The sequence below is a fragment of the Hylobates moloch genome, unplaced genomic scaffold (assembly GCF_009828535.3).
Source record: "Hylobates moloch isolate HMO894 unplaced genomic scaffold, HMol_V3 SCAFFOLD_4, whole genome shotgun sequence".
NCBI classification, from domain to species: Eukaryota; Metazoa; Chordata; class Mammalia; order Primates; family Hylobatidae; genus Hylobates; species Hylobates moloch.
In genome coordinates, this window is record NW_026652279.1 from 146,301,438 (window position 1) to 146,321,444 (window position 20,007).

General features: G+C 36.9%; 1 protein-coding gene across 1 annotated transcript in view; it reads right to left on the minus strand.

Annotated features, from left to right (window-relative positions):
- Window positions 1-20,007, minus strand: part of LOC131383372 (uncharacterized) — a 147,456-nt gene that overhangs the window by 52,585 nt on the left and 74,864 nt on the right. Inside the window, exons 3-4 of the mRNA XM_058438169.1 lie at window positions 8,403-8,731; window positions 7,661-7,712 (exon numbers count right to left, since the gene is read on the minus strand). Coding sequence (XP_058294152.1) covers window positions 7,667-7,712; window positions 8,403-8,731 — 375 coding nt within the window. The 3' untranslated portion in view covers window positions 7,661-7,666. The remainder of the gene's footprint in view (window positions 1-7,660; window positions 7,713-8,402; window positions 8,732-20,007) is intronic.

Here is a 20,007-nt window from a genome sequence, read left to right on the forward strand (position 1 = left end):
GGCTTTATAAAAGGGCTTTTATAACCCAGATGTGTGCTCTGTGTACTTCTTGTAATACTTTAAAGCAAACACACTAACTTACACAGCTTTGTTAATCAGCTCCCAGTTCAGCCTGACTTTGGGGGAACTTATTTCCTTAATAAATTATTTAGAAACTTTAACAGTGACCATCCCTGTTGTTGGTAAAAGATAAGCATGTCTTGGTTCAAAAGTCAATACCTCAGGGTGGAATCATGAAAGAGTAGACTTACCAGTTTGATTAATTAAGGGAGCACTGGACTGGGTGCATAAGGATTCTTAATTAGCATTTTTTCTCATGTTTACATCCAAGGTTATGAAGTGTTGTGGAGAGCAAAGTTTAACAATCATATATAATAAAAGATAATGTTTATACTCACAAAAAAAAAAGAAGAGGAGAAGAGATACACAAACAGAAACACAGAAAAGGGAACCACATATGAAAACAAATACATAGATGGAAGATGGCCATGTGACTATGGAAGCAGATTGGAATTATGCAGCTGCAAACCAAGGAATGCCAAAGATTACTGACAACCTATAGAAGCTTGATGACAGTGCATAGTCTTACTCACACCTTGATTTCAGACTTCTAGCCTCTAGAAATGTGAGAAAGTAAATGTATGAGTTTTGTAAGCCAGCCAGTTTGTGGTAGTTTGTTGTGGTAATCCTAGGAAATGACTATAAGGCCCTGGTACCATCTGAATGAAAGTCAGTGTCTGAGGTCATCTATCCTGTTATCCTCAATATTGGCTCTACAAAGCAATCTATCTGTATGCTGCGGTGAAACCAGGTGCAATAGAAAGGGAGAACGACGCACCAGTCTTCTGAAAATGCATGCTATTTGAAAAAGAGAGAGTCTTGTGACTGTTCCTGATGAAATACTTCTTGTTCCTAATCCCTTGAATACTAGATGTGTATAGATTCAGACAAGTTGTCACCTAAACACCAGGAGTTCAGTCTAGGTCCTGCTGGTCTCCCCACAGAAAGCCAATCACTAAGACAACGGGTATTGACATGCTTTATTCAAGTGCTGCAGCCAAGGAGAATGGGAGATCAGTCTCAAATCCATCTCCCCGACTGACTACAATTGGGGGTTGATTTAGCAGGGAAGGATTGTAACTTAAGTGTGGGAAAACAGGAATTAAGGAATTAAGGAGGGTTAAGGAAGTTAGCCAACAGGAAGGAGGTGGTCAGTTAGGCAATCGTGATGGGTGAGGGGTCTGACATCTCGTTGTCCAGATGCAAGGATCTGGTGAGTTTCAGTTCCCTGATACCATCTGGGAGGCTTGATGGTCAGTTTCCTGAGGAAGGAACTCAGATAAGACAGATATAAGTTTCAAGCTTTAAGATCAGGAGGGTCAATATCTACAGTTATCAGGAAACAATAAACATCAGTTCTATGGGACAATTGGCTCTGTTTCAAAGTCAGAGGGAAATATAACCATGTTTAGGTACTTAAGAATGGCTGAGTCAGCTTGCCCTGGAGACCTCTTCTTTGGAGAAGAAAGTATGGTGACTACATGCAAGCTGTCTGCCTTACTCTTGATAGGGTTGCTTCCTATGGATATGTTCCTACATAGCATAAATAAGTTTTATGATTAAATTGTCATACCTGTTTTCATAAGGAAGTACCTTACATCGGTGTGTGTTTATCATCTAGTATTAGAGGCCTCAATGACCTAATTATATAGTAAATAATTACTATGGCCTATAAATCCAAGTAAAATATATTTCAGTTTAACTAATGGTTGTACACTCTACAGCTAAGAATTGCACACAAGTCCCATTCCAGTGCTTAGGGATAGTATGTGTTATATGTTAGCAGTAGTTTAGCATCATGATGTTATTACATAGCTTGACACTAATTTGTATTTATCCATGTTTTCTTTTCAATAGTTGAGTCTTGTAAATAAAGGTGCAACTTGAGCCAAAAGTTTAAGTTTTAATAAAATAGTAAGTGATATGGTTTGGCTGTGTCCCCACCCAAATCTTGAATTGTAACTCCCACAATTTTCACATATCATGGAAGGAACCATGTGGGAGGTAAATGAATCATGGGGGTGGGTCTGTCTTGTGCTGTTCTCGTGATACTGAATACGTCTCAAAAGATCTGAAGGTTTTAAAAACCAGAGTTTCCCTACACAAGCTCTCTCTCTCTTTGCCTGCCACTATCCACGTAAGATGTGACTTGTTCCTTCTTGCTTTCCGCCATGATTGTGAGGCCTCCCCAGCCACATGGAACTGTGTGTCCAATTAAACTTAAACCTCTTTCTTTTGTAAATTGTCCAGTCTTGGGTATGTCTTTATCAGCAGTGTGATAACGGACTAATACTGTAAGTCTCTGGGTATAATGGGCGGAGAGACACATGGCCATAAAAATGGCTGAGTTGTTTTGGATAAGAATTATTTCTTAATGTGAAGTGTCATTTCTTTAGTGAAAATCTGAGGTATTGTTCAATCTTAAGCTTGTTTCAGAAAAGACTTGTTATAAGATAATAATGTAGGGTTAAAGGGACATGACGTTTGTTTTTGTTTTGTTTTATCAATAAGACAGTAAAATAATTTGTTTCCCTTTGAGCCCACAAATAGGCTACCTACTTATACCTAACAGTTGAAGGAATTTCAGTGAAGTGTCCAGTCTCCTTAGCATTTTCTTACCAAAGGTTTAACCAAGATGTGAAATTAGCCACAGATGTTTTTCTAATTCTGTGGAGTCTTGAGAAGGTAGCAGTTTTCATGGCAAGGCTTGTTTTATTGTATTTTCACTGCTTTTGTGCTTTACTTGTATGATGAAAGCTCATACTCAATTTTGGTAGTTAGCTAATGACTTAGGATAGAGTTCAGAGTAAAATTCCCAGATGTAAGATTCCAGTTGAAAATTCTTGTTTGTGGTTGGTAACTGTAGATGAAAAGTTTGTTCTTAATAGGCTGTGTGCTTCAGCATACGTAGAGCTTAACATAGGCTGGGAGAAGCTAAACCACTGATTTTGTCTTCATTCTAGTTCTCTGGGTAGTAATCAAAGTAATATGTAAATATGTATTTTCAATGTGAACCCTTAGCAAAATATCATTATGATAAAATATTTGCATGTTATCAACATTTTTCATTGAGCTAGGATTAGCTCGACACACAGGAGACTGAAAACACAGTTTTCAGTGAAGTGAAGGCAAACTGAAGAGGACTAATGAAAGCAACTGAAGAGAACTAATAAAGATGCATTAGCAAGATCGAAAGCTGCATACACTTCCAACTAGGCATGACTTATTTCAGTCCTGTTACTATGTTAGACATTTTTGAAACAATATCAACCTTTTTCATGTTTAAACCTCAGTAGCTGGCATCACTGTAATACTCTAAGCATACCTGGCTTCCACAGAGAAGACTGGGCTATTAAGTTAGAGGATAATATTGTACAGTATCCTAGTCTGTACAAAATACTTATCAGTTGCTCAAGAAAAGTGTCTTTTTCTGGTATACAATGTAGGTTCAATTTTCCAAACTTGGCAAGATTTAGGAATATAAGCTGTTTGGGGCCATATGTTTGGCTGACCTTTATAGAGTCCAAAAACAGAGGTGTCAATGAATTCATCCTAATCAGCATGTCCATGTGATGACTACCCAGAATACCTTCATAAACCACAAAGACTGACAGAAAAACAGTATATATAGTCCAGATACAAAATACAAAATCATAGCCTCATAAATTCTTTCCCTCTATTAATTTCAGAGATTCATGACCTCAGACATTTCCCCAAATCTTATCTTCATCTTGGTTTATCTTGTTTCCATAATTCTCTGCATTAATTCCAGGTAACAGCCATGTACCAGCCCATTGGCTGGTCTGTCTTTGATCCACAAAAGCTTTAAAATCTATTCCAGCTATATGCATTAGCTCATCTACTTTGTTGATAATCTGAACTGTCCCCTATGTCTGCTAGCTGTGCATGCTGTTCTAAGTAAACCAGGCACCAGCTTTCAACCATAAAAATATAATGTATTCTTGTTATTATTTGTTTATTTGTTTTTCCATCCTTCCAAGAACTTGGGCAGCTTTTCTTAGGTTAACAGCAGCCTTACTCTCTGAGCTTTTGCATGTAAGTTCATCAAAATTTATATTTGTAATATCCACCTGCTGAATTAAATGTTTCATTATTTTTAAGGACCTTTCTTCTAAGGCTTTATCTAATATTGAAATAGCTACATTCACTTATGTGCTTAAAGTTTTCCTGGGCTAGCTTTGATCTTTATTCATTTTTTAGGTGTCCTTTTAAAATAGCTGGATTTTGCAATGTTCTTTTTAATTGTATTGTTAGCCATTTATATTTGTCTTAATTAATATTATTTGGACTTTCCAACCATTTTATTTTATGCTTTTTACTTAGCATTCACTTTCTGTTTCTTCAATTTTTTTTTTTCTCTTTCTTATCCTTTCTTCATTTGGGTTAGTTGATTTTTCTCTGAAATCTTTGTTTACGTGTGTCTGTGTATTTCTGTGTTAACTAATTGGATAATTATTGATATTACTTTATTGGTTAACTAAAAAATGTCAACATAAGTACTTAAATTATTAAAATGTATAATGTTTTTCCTAGCGTTTAATACAATAGAAAATAAAGTATGACACCAAAAAAAAACGTTTAATTTAATCACTAATGAACTCTTAAACAACTTCAAAACCTCAGAGCACTTTTTTTCACTCATGCTTTCTCAACTTTGATATTGTTCTGTAGATTATTTTTATTTTCTTATTTTAATCACAAACTAGTTTATAGTTATTATGCAGATAGCCCATGTTTTTTCATATGGTGAGAATGGTTTGAAACTAAAAAAAGCCAAACAGAGGGTATAATAATAAATTCTTATCAATTTATTAATGTATAAGTATGTTGCAAGGCTCACAGTTAAACTGCAAGTCTGTTTTGTCATTGTCACCACAAAATGATTAATTTAAAATTAAGAGTTTAAAAAATGATGCTTGTGAGAGCAACAGTTTAACTTATTGCACATTCCAGCTCTGCTGAAAATTTAATGCACATAGGTACCACTGGCCATCTTGTTAACATTTAGATTCTGATTTAAAAATGTGAGGTGGGGCTTGAAATTTTGCCTTTCTCACACAGTAACAGCTAATATTCCTGCTGACACTCCATGGATAATGCTTTATTTAAAAGGGAATGGTCCATTTAAGCACTGGAATAAGAACATATTCCATATGGAGGGAGAATGGAACATACTACTTTCTCCATATTTAAGTAGCCAAAGCTTGAGCAAAAAGAAAAAAGGTGAAGGTGTCATACTACCTAACTTCAAAATACACTATGAAGCTATGGTAATCAAAACAGCGTAGCAATGGCACAAAAGCATACACGTAGACCAATAGAACAGAATAGAGAACCCAGAAATAAATCCACACATTTGCTGTCAATTGATTTTAGACAAAGGTGCCAAGAACAAACCATAGAGGAAGGACATTTTCTTTAATAAATGGTTTTGAGAAAACTGGATATCCACATGCAGAAGAATGAAATTAAGCCCTAATCTCACACCCCATATACAAATCAACTCAAAATAGATTAAATACCTAAACATATGACCTGAAACCATAAAACTACAAGAAGAAAACAGGGGAAAAGATCCATGGTGTTGGTCTAGGAAATTATTTTTTGGATATAACCCAAAAAATACAGACAACAAAAGCAAAAAAATCTACAAATGAGATTACACAAACTAAAACATTACTGGACAGCTAAGGAAACAATCAGCAAAGTGAAGAGACAACCTATATAACGGGAAAATATATTTGCAAACTATACATCTGACAGTGGGTTAATATCCTGAATATATAAGGAACTCAAACAACTCCACAGAGAGAAAACAAACATCACAGTTACAAAAATGGGCAAAGGAGTTGAATAGCTTTTTCTCAAGATGCATGAATGGTAAATATGTGTATAAAAAATGCTCACCCTCACTAATCATCAGAGAAAAGCAAATTAAAATCATAATATTATCTCACCCTGCTACAATGTTTTTTATAATTAGATGAAAGATAAAAAGTACTGGCAAGGATGTGGAGAAAAGGGAACACTTGCATGTTGTTGGTGACAATGTAAATTAGTAAAGCTATTATGGAAAACTGCAAGGAAGTTTCTCAAAACTTAAAAACAGAACTAACATATAATCCAGCAATCCAAATACTGGATATACATCCAAAGGGAATGAAATCAACCTTTTAAAGAAATATTCATTGCAACATTATTCACAGTAGCCAAGAAATTGAATCAGCCTAAGTATCTATCATAGGATAAAGAAAATGTGGTACATATACACAATGAAATAGTATTTCACTTTATAAAGAAATAAATTCTATCATTTGTTACAACATGGATGAATCTAGAGGACATCATGTTATATAAAATAAGCTAGGCACAGAAAGGCAAATTCACACATATGTGGAGTTTTTAAAAGTTTCACTCACAAAAGAGTATAATGTTGGTTACTAAGATCTGGGGCAGAAGGGTAGGAAAGAATACAAAATTTCAGTCATATAGGAAGTATAAATTCAAAGATGTATTGTACAACATGGCAACTACAGTCAATCACAATGTATTGTATACTTGAAAATCACTGCTAGAGTAAATTTCAAGTATTTTCACCAAACACATACACACACACACAAAAGATGAGTGTATCAGGTAATGCATATGTCAGTGAGCATAATTTAGGCCTTCAACAACGTGTATGTATTTCAAAACATTATGTCAGCACGATAAATATATGTAATTTTATTTAAAAACACATTATTTAAAAGAACATACTTAAACATGTGTAGGAATTTTAGTTATACTAAGTGTATTTTTATTTACGTTTTGCAATTTCTATGGAAACAATTTGAAGAAAAATTGTCACAATGAAAGTTGGTAAAGTATAACTAATTAAAGTGATATGCCATTTTCATAAACATTTAATTCTGAAATAAAATCACTTCACAAATAATAAATACCCATGTGTTTTTAGCTGCGTAATTGTCTCTTTATATCCAACGTCTTTAAGTCATAGATCAATATCCTATTTTTGGTTTATTTTTCTCAAAATAGGCTTAAATGTGTCAGTGTAGCTATATACCAGCCATGAGGTATCATGTGCTAGTTATTTTCAGTTATTAAAAAATCCACTTTAGATATGTTTTCAATTAATCTTCTTCATTTAGTTTAGCAAATGTCGTGTTCTAACATCTTTAAATTCAGAGAAGAGTTTTTAGACTAAATTATCTAAAATTTTTATGTTTTATGTTTTTACTGCTTCACAATATCTATGCTTACAATTTGCAGATTTATTCCTTCTTAATTTTTGATTATTCTCAATATTTTCCCAACAAGTAGAAGAAAAATTTATTAAATTTATAACCTATATTTGTAATTTAAGATATTTATGTACTTTAATTTTTGAAGAGAATAGACCCTACATATCAAAGAATTGCTAATGGAAACTTTTTAAAAATTTCTTCCTTTGTCTATGAAAAGAAGAATACAAGAAAAAAAGATGTTTAAATTCACATGAAATATTAAGTTTCAAAGAGAGATCTGGTTGATTTAACGAAGACGTGTTTATGCAACAGTAATCTTGATTCATTTTTACCTTTGATTACTTTTTATCTGGCAAGGCTGAACCTACTGACTTTTCTCTGCACCTGTAATTATAACAAAATAAATAGAAAGTAAGAGAACTCACCCAGAATATATTAAAGAATAACATGATTCATATGTAACAGCAGCATATTATCACTGTATTGCAATATGTTAGTCCTTTTTTTTTTTTTTTCAAAAACTTGGTTTTACTTATAAGTGTATACCTAGGAATACTTGTTTAACAATGATTAAGATAATCTATATTATCATTATCATTAATCTCCATTCCTTCTGTCTTCTGGAATCTACTGGAAATAAATTAAGCCTCATAATAAAAGATTATAATCAATGCATATTTGTAGACTAGAAATCAGTTTTTTTAATTTTATGTATATTACAGAATAAAATCTAAAGGCAATTTTAGAATGCCTACTTTAAACAAGTTGAAAGATTTTTCTTTTTTTTTGTTTATAAGTTTAATTACAAACATGCATGTTTACGTTGAACTCTTCGCGGATGTAAACTGTTGTAAGTGATGTTAGACACATGCATACTTGGAACATAAAATTATATGTAATCCAATGTCCATACTGAATCACAGGAAAGATACAGGATTTTAATGAATCAATGAATGCCTAGTTTTATATACCAAGGCCTTATTTCTTGTTTGGTATTTGTTTGTAAAAGTTTAAAGTCTATTCCCAGGTAAATACAATAAAACATCTATTTGATAATTTGTAACTAATATTTACATTGTCATATTGAGAGGTGACAACATGCTAGCAGTCCTCGCTCGCTCTCGGGGCCTCCTCGGTCTTGGTGTCCACTCTGGCCACGCTTGAGGAGCCCTTCCGTCCTTCAGCCCGCCGCTGCTCTGTGGGAGCCCTCTCTGGGCTGACCTAGGCCGGAGCCCACTCCCTCTGTTTGCCGGAAGGTGTGGAGGCAGAGGCGAGAACGGCAACTGGGTTGGCGCGCGGCGCTCACAGGGCTGCACGCGGGGCTCGCGGGCCAGCGCGAGTTCTGGGTGGGTACAGGTTCCGCGGGCCCCACACTTGGAGTGGCCGGCGGGCGCGGCCGGCGCCTCCAGCCCCCGGCAGCGAGGGGTTTAGCACCGGGGCCAACAGCTGCAGACGGTGCGCCACGTCCCACAGCACTGTCGGCCCGCCCACTTTGCGCTCGAATTCTCGCGGGGCCTCAGCCGCCTCCCAGCGGGGCAGGGCTCAGGACCTGCAGCCTGCCATGCCCGAGCCCCCCCGCGGTGGGCTCCTGCCCAGCCTCCCCAGTGGGCGCCGCCCCCTGCTCCGCGGCACCTGGTACCATCAACTACCCAAGGGCTGAGGAGTGCGGGCGCCCGGCGCAGGACTGGCGGGCAGCCCGGCAGTAGCCCTGGCAGGGAATCCACGAGGGGAAGCCGGCTGGGCTCCTGAGTAGGGTGGGGACTTGGAGAATTTTTATGTCTGGCTAGAGAATTGTATATGCACCAATCAGCACTCTGTGTCTAGCTCAGGGTTTGTGGATGCACCAATCAGCACTCTGAATCTAGCTATCTGGTGGGGACTTGGAAAACTTTTATGTCTAGCTAGAGGATTGTAAATGCATCAACCAGCACTCTGTCAAAATGGACCAATCAGCTCTCTGTATAATGGACCAATCAGCAGGATGTAGGTGGGGCCAGATAAGGGAATAAAAGCAGGCTGCTGAAACCAGCAGGGGCAACAGACTGGGGTTCCTTTCCATGCTGTGGTAGTGTTGTTCTTTTGCCCTTTGCAATAAATCTTGATGCTGTTCACTCTTTGGGTCCACGTCACCTTTATGAGCTGTAACACTCACCACGAAGGTCTGCAGCTTCACTCCTGAGGCCAGTGAGATCACGAACCCACCGGAAGGAAGGAACAAACAACTCCAGACACACTGCCTTTAATAGCTATAATACTCAACTGCGAAGGTCTGCAGCTTCACTCTTGAAGTCAGCGAGACCACGAACCCGCCAGTAAGAAAAAAACTCCAGACACACCATCTTTAAGAACTGTAACACTCACTGTGAGGGTTCACGCCTTCATTCTTGAAGTCAGCGAGACCAAGAACCCACCAGTTCTGGACACAATATCTGCATAATCAATGTTGATAAGTAACTCTTTGTGCATATATCTTAACTTTATGTTGAGGAAAGTAACTGGTAAGTAGAAAAAATAGTGTGTTATCGCTCTTCATTGCATTCATATGTGGAAGGACATTATTCCTGTTCAATAGAAAATATTACCCCCAAATTTATGGGACACTAAACAGTTTTGTGTGTAAGGCAGCAAGCTTATTCCAGCATTTTTTCTGTAGTTCCCCTTGAATTTTCCTTGAATTAGATTTAGTATTCTCTGATCACCCCACTGAAAAGAAAGTTTTGACACAAGTTCTTTTTAATATTATGTCAGCCATAATTTTAACTCTTGAAAGTTATAAATTGGAATGGTGGAGAAGGGTAGGAAAGAATATAAAATTTTGGTCATATAGGAGGTATAAATTCAAAGAGATACAGAGAGCAGTTCTCAAATTGGTATTAAAGGGATGTTACTAGGTTGATTTCAAAGAAACAATGAACAAAATCTTTTCCCGAGGATAAACATTTATTTAACTCAGGTCAATTTAAAGATGTTTTGCTACTGTGGGACATTTTAGAAACTAATATTTCAATTTAATATGGGTATTTCAATAATTTATGCTCTCCTTAAACTGGGAAGATTTGTTTTATTGGTTCAATTATCTTAAAAAATATATCCACTTTTTGGACTCTTTATGGAAGACTCTCATCAAAAGTGATTAAAATTATATCATGTTATTTTTATATCATAATTTAATATTTTTATATGGTTTTAGTATCATTCTTGACTGTAAGAAGTATCTTTCCAAACTTCATTTGTGTTGGTCCATTTTCTTAGTGGTAATGACATTTCTGAAAGAGTAATATGGTTTGGCTCTATGTCTCAATCCAAATCTCATGTTGAATTAGAATTCCCAATGTTGGGGGCAGGCCCTGGTGGGAGGTGATTAGACCATGAGGGCAGATTACTCCCATGCTGTTCTCATGATAGTGAGTGAGTTCTCAAAAGAGCTGATGGTTTAAAAGTGTGTGGCACTTTGGCCTTTGCTCTCTCTGTCTCTCATGCTCCATCTGGCTCTCTCTTTCTCTCATGCTCCACCATGGTAAGAAATGCTTGCTTCCCCTGGCCAGGCACAGTGGCTCACGCTTGTAATCCCAGCACTTTTGGAGGCTGAAGCAGGTGGATCACAAGGTCAGGACGTTGAGACCATCCTGGCTAACACAGTGAAACCCTGTCTCTACTAAAAATACACACAAAAAAATTAGCCGAGCGTGGTGGCAGGTGCCTGTATTCCCGGCTACTCCAGAGGCTGAGGAGAATGGTGCGAACCTGGGAGGCGGAGCTTGCAGTGAGCAGAGATTGCGCCACTGCACTCCAGCCTGGGGAACAAAGCAAGACTCCGTCTCAAAAAAAAAAAAAAAAAAAAAAAAAACTTGCTTCCCCTTCATGTTCTGCCATGATTCTAAGTTTCCTTAGGCCTTCTGTTCAGGCTTCCTGCAAAACTGCAAAACTTTGAGTCAATTAAACCTCCTTTCTTTATACATTGCTCAGTCTCAGGTAGTTCTTTATAGCAGTGTGAGAATGAATTAATACAGAAAATTGGTACCAGGGGTGGAGTACTGCTATAAAGATATTTGAAAATGTGGAAGCAACTTTGGAACTGGATAATGAGCAGAGGTTGAAATTGTTTGCAGGGCTCAGAAGAAGATAGGAAGATGTGGGAAAATCTGGAATGTCCTAGAGACCTGTTGCATGATTTTGGCCAAAGTGCTGATAGTGATATGGGCAATGAAGTCCAGGCTGAGGTGGTCTCAGATGGAGATGAGGAACTTCTTGGGAAGTGGAGTAAAGGTCACTCTTGCTATGCTTCAGCAAAAAAGACTGGCTGCATTATGCACCTGTCCTAGAGATCTGTGGAACTTTGAACTTGAGCGAGATGATTTAGGATATCTGGTGGAGGAAATTTCTAAGTAACAAAGCATTCACGATGTTACCTGACTGTTTCTGAAAATGTACACTCAGATGCGTAAACAAAGAGATTATCTGAAAGTGGATCTTTTATTTAAAATGAAAGCAGAGCATAAAAGTTTGGAAAAGTTGAGGCCTGACCATGTAGTAGAAAAGAAAAACCCATTTTCTGAGGAGAAATTCACGGCAACTGCAGAAATTTGCATGAGTAACAAGGAGCCGAATGATAATAGCCAAGACAATGGGAAAATGTATCCAGGGCATTTCAGAGACCTTCATGGCAGCCCCTCCCATCACAGACCCAGAACAATAGGAGGGAAAAATGATTTTGCAGGTCAGGCCCAGGGCCCAGTTGCTGGGTGCAGCCTTGGGACATGGCATCCTGCATCTCAGCTTCTCCAGCTCCAGCCATGGCTAAAAGGAGCCAAAGTACAGCTTGTGTCGTGTCTTCAGAGGGTGCAAGCCCCAAGCTTTGGCAGACTCCTTGTGGTGTTGGGCCTGTGGATGTGCAGAAGGCAAGAGCTGAGGTTTGGGAACTACCACCTAGATATCACAGGATGTATGAAAATGCCTGGATGTCCAAGCAAAAGCCTGCTGCAGGGGCAGAGCTGTCATGGAGAACCTCTACTAGGGCAGTGCATAGGGGAAATGTGGTAGCCCCCACACAGAGTCCCCACTGGGATACTGCCTAGTGGAGCTGTGAGAGGGTCACTGTCCTCCAGACCCTGGAATGGTAGACCCATCAACAGCTTGCACCATGCACCTGGAAATGCCACAGGCACTCAACACCATCCTGTGAACTAGCTGCAGGGGCTGTACCTTGCAGAGCCACAGAGGCAGAGCTGCACAAGGCCTTGGGAGTTGGTCCTTGGCATTACTGTGGCCTGCATGTGAGACATGGAGTCAACAATTATTTTGAAGCTTTAAGATTGAATAATTGCCCTGCTGGATTCCAGACTTGCGTGGGGCCTGTAGCCCACTTGAATTGTCCAATTTCTCCCTTTTGGAAGAGGAGCATTTACCCAATGCATGTACTCCCACTGTATCTTGGAAATAACTAACTTGCTTTTAATTTTACAGGTTCATAGGCAGAAGGGACTTGCCTTGTCTCAGATGAGACTTTAGACTTGGACTTTTGTGCTAATGTTAGAATGACTTAAGACATTGGGGACTTTTGGAAAGGCATGGTTTGTTTTGAAATGTGAGAAGAAAATGAAATTTAGGAAGGGCCAGGGATAGAATGATATGGTTTGATTCTGTGTCTCCACCCAAATCTCATGTTGAATTGCAATTTGCAATGTTGGGGGAGGGACCTGATGGGAGGTGATTGGATTAAGGTGTGGATTTCTCCCACACTGTCCTCGTGATGGTGGTTAGTTCTCATGAGTTCTGATAGTGTAAAAGTCTATGGCACTTGTCCCTTTACTCTCTCTCTCTCTGTCCTGCTCCATCATGGTAAGACATGCTTGCTTCCATTTTGCTTTCTGCCAGAATTGTAAGTTTCCTGAGGCCTCACAGTTATGCTTCCTGTTAAGCCTATGAGACTGTGAGTGAATTAAACCTCTTTTCTTCATAAATTACCCAGTCTCAGGTAGTTCTTTGTAGCAGTGTGAGAAAAGACTAATACAGAAAGGCAAACGTGACCTAGATTTCTAGTCATTTTGTCTCATGAGAACATTAGGGTGACCTGACTAAGGCCATATGCACTAAAAGGACAAGAAGTAATCTGAAGTGGTGACCGACCTGACAGTCAGGATCTATGCTGATTTGGTGGAGAACTGGGTCAGGATATACTGTGCCATTGTTGTTGGCAATTCCTGACAAGCCAATGTAACTTAGATTTTCTAACCCAGATGAAAATGTTGAACATAAATTTCTATCTACTGTCAAAAAGTAAAATATTGATTTAAAAATGAATAGTAAAAAGCCATTGGAAAAGAACAGACATTATTGTTGGGTAAGACTAATAATAGCCAATATTTCTAAGTACTTTTCATATACCTGTATTAGAGTCTTTATTTCTCATAACAGCTCATAAGTGGAGGCTCAGAGAGACTGTATAACTTACTTAAGGCTACAGAAATGGTCAGTGGCAGAAATGATATTCCAACATGGGCACACAGCTGAACTGCGTCATCCAGCAAAATATGGGTTGAAGTTCTAACACTAGTCCCTCAGAAGGTAACTTATTTGAAAATAGGGTCTTTGCAGATTTAACAAGGTTAAGATGAATTAATTAGAGTGAGTCTAAAACTAATATGACTGGTGTCCTTTTAAAATAGGGGCATTTGAACACAAACACATACAAAAAGAAGATGGTGTGAAGACATACAAGGAGTATTATGTGAAGACCAAGAATTAAAGTGATACATCTACAAGCAAAAGGATGCCTAATGTCACCAAAAGCTAGAAGAGAGGCATGGGAACATTCCTTCCCAGGTGCCTTTATAAGGAGACTAGCCTTGCTGACACCTCTCAGATAATACATGTCTGTTATTATAAGGCACCAAGTTTATTATAGCAGTCCTAGGAAATTAATACAGGCAATTTAGTTTGAAAATCAATGTATCATCTCAAAGGCTTTGATCTTTGCATACAACCTTTTCACATTTTAAATTTAAATTTTGAAATCACATAGTTAACATTGACTACTTGTGAGACATTTTACTTTGCTAGAATTTGATAAAAGAAAATTAGATACTTCTTATATACATTAGTCCAAATATGTAAAATGATTTAAAAAATATGAAAATAAAATCAAGAATAACCACCGCAGTAAAAATATTTTGGCTTTATAGACTCTAAAATTAATATCATTTTTTAAATATGCTACCTATTAAGTATTTAAAGCATACCATATTAAAAGTAGAAGGTTTAATCTGATAATATAAATTTATGAGGGGAAAAAATGTACACTTTTTTAAACACATGAAAAATGATCCTTCTAAAGTCAATTGAACAGCTGACACATGAATCAGTGAACCAAATGCTTTGAAAGTTGACATCTGTTGCTGCATTGCAATGTCTCATATTCTGTGAAATTAAAAAATAAATTTTGTGCAGCTTATCAGTGTATTATTCTGTTCGTATATTGCTATAAAGAACTACCTGAGACTGGGTAATTTATGAGAAAAGAGGTTTAATTGATTCACAGTTCTCCAGACTGTACAGGAAGTATGGCTGGGGAGGCCTCAGGAAACCTACAATCATGATGGAAGTCAAAGGAGAGGCAGGCACATCTTTCATGGCTGAGAAGAAGACAGAGAGCGAAGGGAAAAGTGCTGCACACTTTCCAACAACCAGATTTCATGAGAACTCAGTCACTATCACAGGAACAGCAAGGGAGAAATCCACCCCCATGATCCAATCACCTCCCACCAGGCCCCCTTCCAACACTGGGGAATACAATTCGACGTGAGATTTGGGCAGGGACACAAATTCGAACCATATCAATCAGTAAATAGTTCTTCCTTCAAAGTATAATGTATTAATTTAACTCTCTAAATGTCGTTTTCGAATGTGTGTGGGTCAGCAGCAGGTGCTTGTATTGAAGGCTTTCTCAACAGATGGCTTTCGATTGTCATTACATTAGAGTTAACCGCTAAATACTCCTTGGTTTGTCTGAGGTACTATGAATGCCAGCTAGAATCTTCCTTGTACTGATTATACAATTCATGGCACCTGCCCATTTTCTGCTTCATTGTGCCCTGTCAAAAATAGATACTATTATCTTCAAAAGTTTCACTGCAAATGAGAAACACACTGAGGCTACAGTTCATGCACACCAATGGAGTGTCTATCAGGCTTAGAAGGTGTGAACATAGTAAAAATGTGGACCATTAATTATAGCAATTTTACAAGTGGGATGGCATATTGCATATCAAGAAAATAATGCATAGGGATTTATTATACTAAGATTGTCCTTTATTGAATGGCCTTTAATTTTATCAAGTAAAAATCATCTCAATTATTTTTCATGGTCTAAGACATTTACTGTTTTGTTCAATTCTGACACTAGTTTTCAAAATGCACGCATTAGCAGGACTCATGAAAAAACATAAGGACCGATGATTTTAAAGTGCTTACATTTTAAATGTAAACAATAAAGTATATTCATAAGCAGAGCTTTATCAAGGTACCAGTGTGTGACTTAATTTGTTTTTAAAGATTAAGGACCAATATCTGAAGATCTAAACAAAATTTTTGGCTAGGCTGAGTTGACTAAAAGTAGGAGAGAAGAGTGAATTAATTTTAATCAGGGGGAAAAGCTTGACTGAATGTAAACCTGCAGATAAGTATTAATGATGACCAGGGTAAGCAGAGAGAGTAAGAATACGTGCAGAGGGGCTTTATTGGTAATGGAAGTTGGTAGAAGATTGAAGATAACAAAAACAGGCTAAGTGGGTGTGATTCACAGTAAGCTACTGTCTTAAGTTTTTAGAGCCACCGTGTCAAATTGCATGACAAACATCATGGATTTGAGAAAAAGTTCAAAATACTGGAATACAAAACAAATGAACTTATAGCAACAGAATAGAATAGTGGTTTCTGGAGGCTGCGGAGTTAGGGAAATGGGAAGATGTTGGTTAAAGGGTACAAAGTTTCAGTAGCACAAGAGGGATAAATCTTTTGAGATCATTTGCATAACATGGTGAATACAGCTAATAATAATGTATTGTATATTTCAAAATTGCTGAGAGTAAAATTGAAATTTTCTCACCACAAAAAATTTAGTATTTGAGGTGGTGGATACATTAATTAGCTTGATTCAATTACTCTATATGTATGCATATATCATAACATTATTTTGTAACCAATACATATATACAATTATAATTTGCTGACATACAACAACATTTTCAAAAAGACAATTAGTACTGAAAACGTTTATACTACAATTTGTTGAACGCCTACTAAAAGTCATGCAATATTTCAAATACTTGCAATATGTTGACGAGCAAAATATACCTGTGGTCATACTGCTTATCTGCTAGTGGATAAAGACTAAATAATATGCAAGAAGCGTCAGAATATGGAAGCAGTGGCAGAAGTTGAGAAAGCAGAGACTTGACATGAAGCTGTTACTGTAATCCAGGTAAGAGATGATGGCAACTTTGTAAATAAATGTGATGTGGTATCCTAGATAGCGTCCTTGAACTGAATAAGAAAATTAGATAAAAACTAAGGAAATCTGAATAAACTATAGAATTTGGTTAACAATAACATATCAAATATAGGCTCTGCTCAATTTTTCTATAAATATATTTTAAATTAAAAATAAGATATTGATAATATAATAATATGCTTAGTTGTCTTATCATTATACCCCTCCATGTTCCTGCCTTTCCACTTTAATGGCTTTGCTGTCTCCATCAATCGTTTTGCTGATCAGACTGTTTGGTTGGCCTCTGGCTATAATTTTCCTTAGATCACTTCTTTTTTATCCCCACTCGAAATTGTACTTGGACATTGTAAAATTTCACAACACTTTGCTACTATACTTTTTAAAATTCATTATTTATTATTCAGTGTATCTTGGTGGACCTTATAATGTGGCAATATCTGTCTATATTTATTCAGGGATTTTTTTCCAGTATTTATTTATTTATTTCTGCCCACCTCCCATCCTATCTATTGAAACTGTTTCATTTGAAAAGATTTTATTCACTTCATGATGAATATCAAAAAGTTAATATTTATTCATATGTAGTTTATTTCATTTATTTTCAGTTAGCCCACTGCAAATTATTTTAGTAATCACTTCAATTTTCACACACAATTTATCTTTCTCTGATTTAACCGTAGTTGAATGCAAATTGCCACCCTTTCTTTACTCTGAACAGAATTCTTGAATATGGAGAGGGAAAAGCCTATAGTAGGGGTAGATTTTGGTAAGTTTAGATGCTTGATCACAAACATCAAATGAGTCCTCAGCTGCATCTGGAAATCTACTACATATCTCTGATTTATGATCTCTTTTTCTTTCAGTTGTATTTTTTACATGTCCCTTTTCTTCAAACATACACGTCTTCTCACTCTCATCTTATGAGTTTAGTATTTCACTGAAAAAAAAAAAAAACTAGGAAAAGGTGAGAGTGGAATTTCCTAATCCTACGACAACAAATCTACTTTCATTCAGGGCCACTTTTGTATAACAAACTATTTCCTATCTGAGACTATGCAGTCGACTTGTGTACAAAACTTTGTCATTTCTTGCCTTTCTTAAGTAGGCATGTTTCTCAAGTGTCTTTCAAGTTACTTTCTCTCTTCCTGATTAAAAAATGTCTATCTTTTCAGTACAATTCCTTAGGCAAAATAAGATGTTGTAAAAATTACACTTTAAAAGAAGAAGAAACTTTCATTTGACATCACTTTCTAATTGATGACAATTTCTTTTTCCCACTTTAGCAAATGTAATCAAAAGAGTATTTTCTGCTCACTGATCTACTTTGTCTCTTCCATAGTCAAACAAGGCTATTGTTCCTACCATTCATTGTAATTTTTCAGTGCTCAGTTTATTTGACCCTCACCTTCATTGTGTTTAGTTGATCTACCACTAAGTCTTGAAGGACTCATTATTCTTTCACTATTATTTTGCTTTTCATTTTACTTAGCTGGCTTTTTCTTTTAACTATCTTTTTGTTGAATCATCTTCATCTTCTAAGTTATGAAATGTTGGGAAATGCTCTAAGGCTTTTTTCTAGAGGTGGTCCATTATCCTGTAAGTAAAGAGCAGACACTGAAAATATTATCAGGGTTAAGTAAGGAAAGAGAACAGAATTATGAAAAGGGTTAGGCTCTTAGTTTATAAGCAATTTGATTGTGAATAATGGAATTAAGTGGAGTGAAGTTAGGTGAACAGTTTGCCTCATCATCTCCCTAATAGTCCTTCCAATCTACTTATGTCCATGTCTAATAAATGGTGAATATCTTCTCTGCATTCCATGCCACTTTACACATATCAATAAATTTTTCTTCCTTAAATCCTTAAACTTCTCATTCTCTTTTTAATTTTCTTCTAAATATTGAAGCTAACTGTCAAGGGTAAGCTAATCTGTTTCCTATAAATTCTCCCTGTGAATGTGAGATTAAGTGACTCAGAAGACCCAAAATAAAGAACTTTCTTTTTTTGAGGGTCTGGCCCTGAATGTAAAGAAGCGAAAGGACTCTAGGATACACTTTATTTTGGTACCTTTTGGAGGAGAACATAGGAATGTAACCAGAAATAAAATGTGTTTTACTCTTTCTATGTTTTTTTTCTTTACTAGTTTACAATAAGACAAGTTAATGGGTGCAGCACACCAACATGGTACATGTATACATATGTAACAAACCTGCACGTGGTACACATGTACCCTAGAACTTAAAGTAAAATAAAATAAAATAAAAAGATTATTTAATGTTATTATTATTTAATAATAACCATTCCAGTTATCCACTCTCTTGAACTTGTGATTGGGTAGTATTTATATACTTTTATTACAAAGCTCAATCAGTTATATTTTAATGCCTGTTTATATATGTATAGTATGTATGTACGTGTGTATGTATTGTATATATGTGGGTATATATACACACACACATTTTTTTCCTTCTAGGTTTTAAGACTTTTGAAGGAAGTGTTGTAAGGTCTTGCTAGAGTAGACTCCATTGTGATTATTTTAAATAAAAATGTGGACTGGCCACGGTGGCTCACACCTGTAATCACAGCACTTTGGGAGGCTGAGGCGGGTGGATCACAAGGTCAAGACATCGAGACAATCCTGGCCAACATGGTGAAAGCCTGTCTCTACTAAAAATACAAAAATTAGCTGAGCGTGGTCCCAGCTACTCGGGAGGCTGAGGCAGGAGAATCGCTTGAACCCGGGAGGCGATGGTTGCAGTGAGCCAAGATCTCGCCACTGCACTCCAGCCTGGAGACAGAGCGAGACTCCGTCTCAAAAAAAAAAAAAAAAAAAAAAATTGATGAAAAAAAAACGGATGAAATTTCTAGAAATGGATGAAGAACCAACCTAAGTGTTCATAGTTCTTATTTAAATACTATTTATGTTATTTCCAGTGTTCTGCCAGTATGTGAGAATCCGCAATTACTTGGATGCTCCTGCACAGCAGTAGTGCTGATTATTTGGTAATTAGAGTTTGCCTGTTCTCTCAAAGCAGTTTCTGCAGCTTACACATGACTGGTTCCCCATTAGGGGGCAGAGAGTGCATTCAACATTCTATTTTCTATGGACAGGAACTGCCAGTCTATTGTGAAATTCAGTCAATAGTAAAAAGTAAAAAACTATCAAAAATT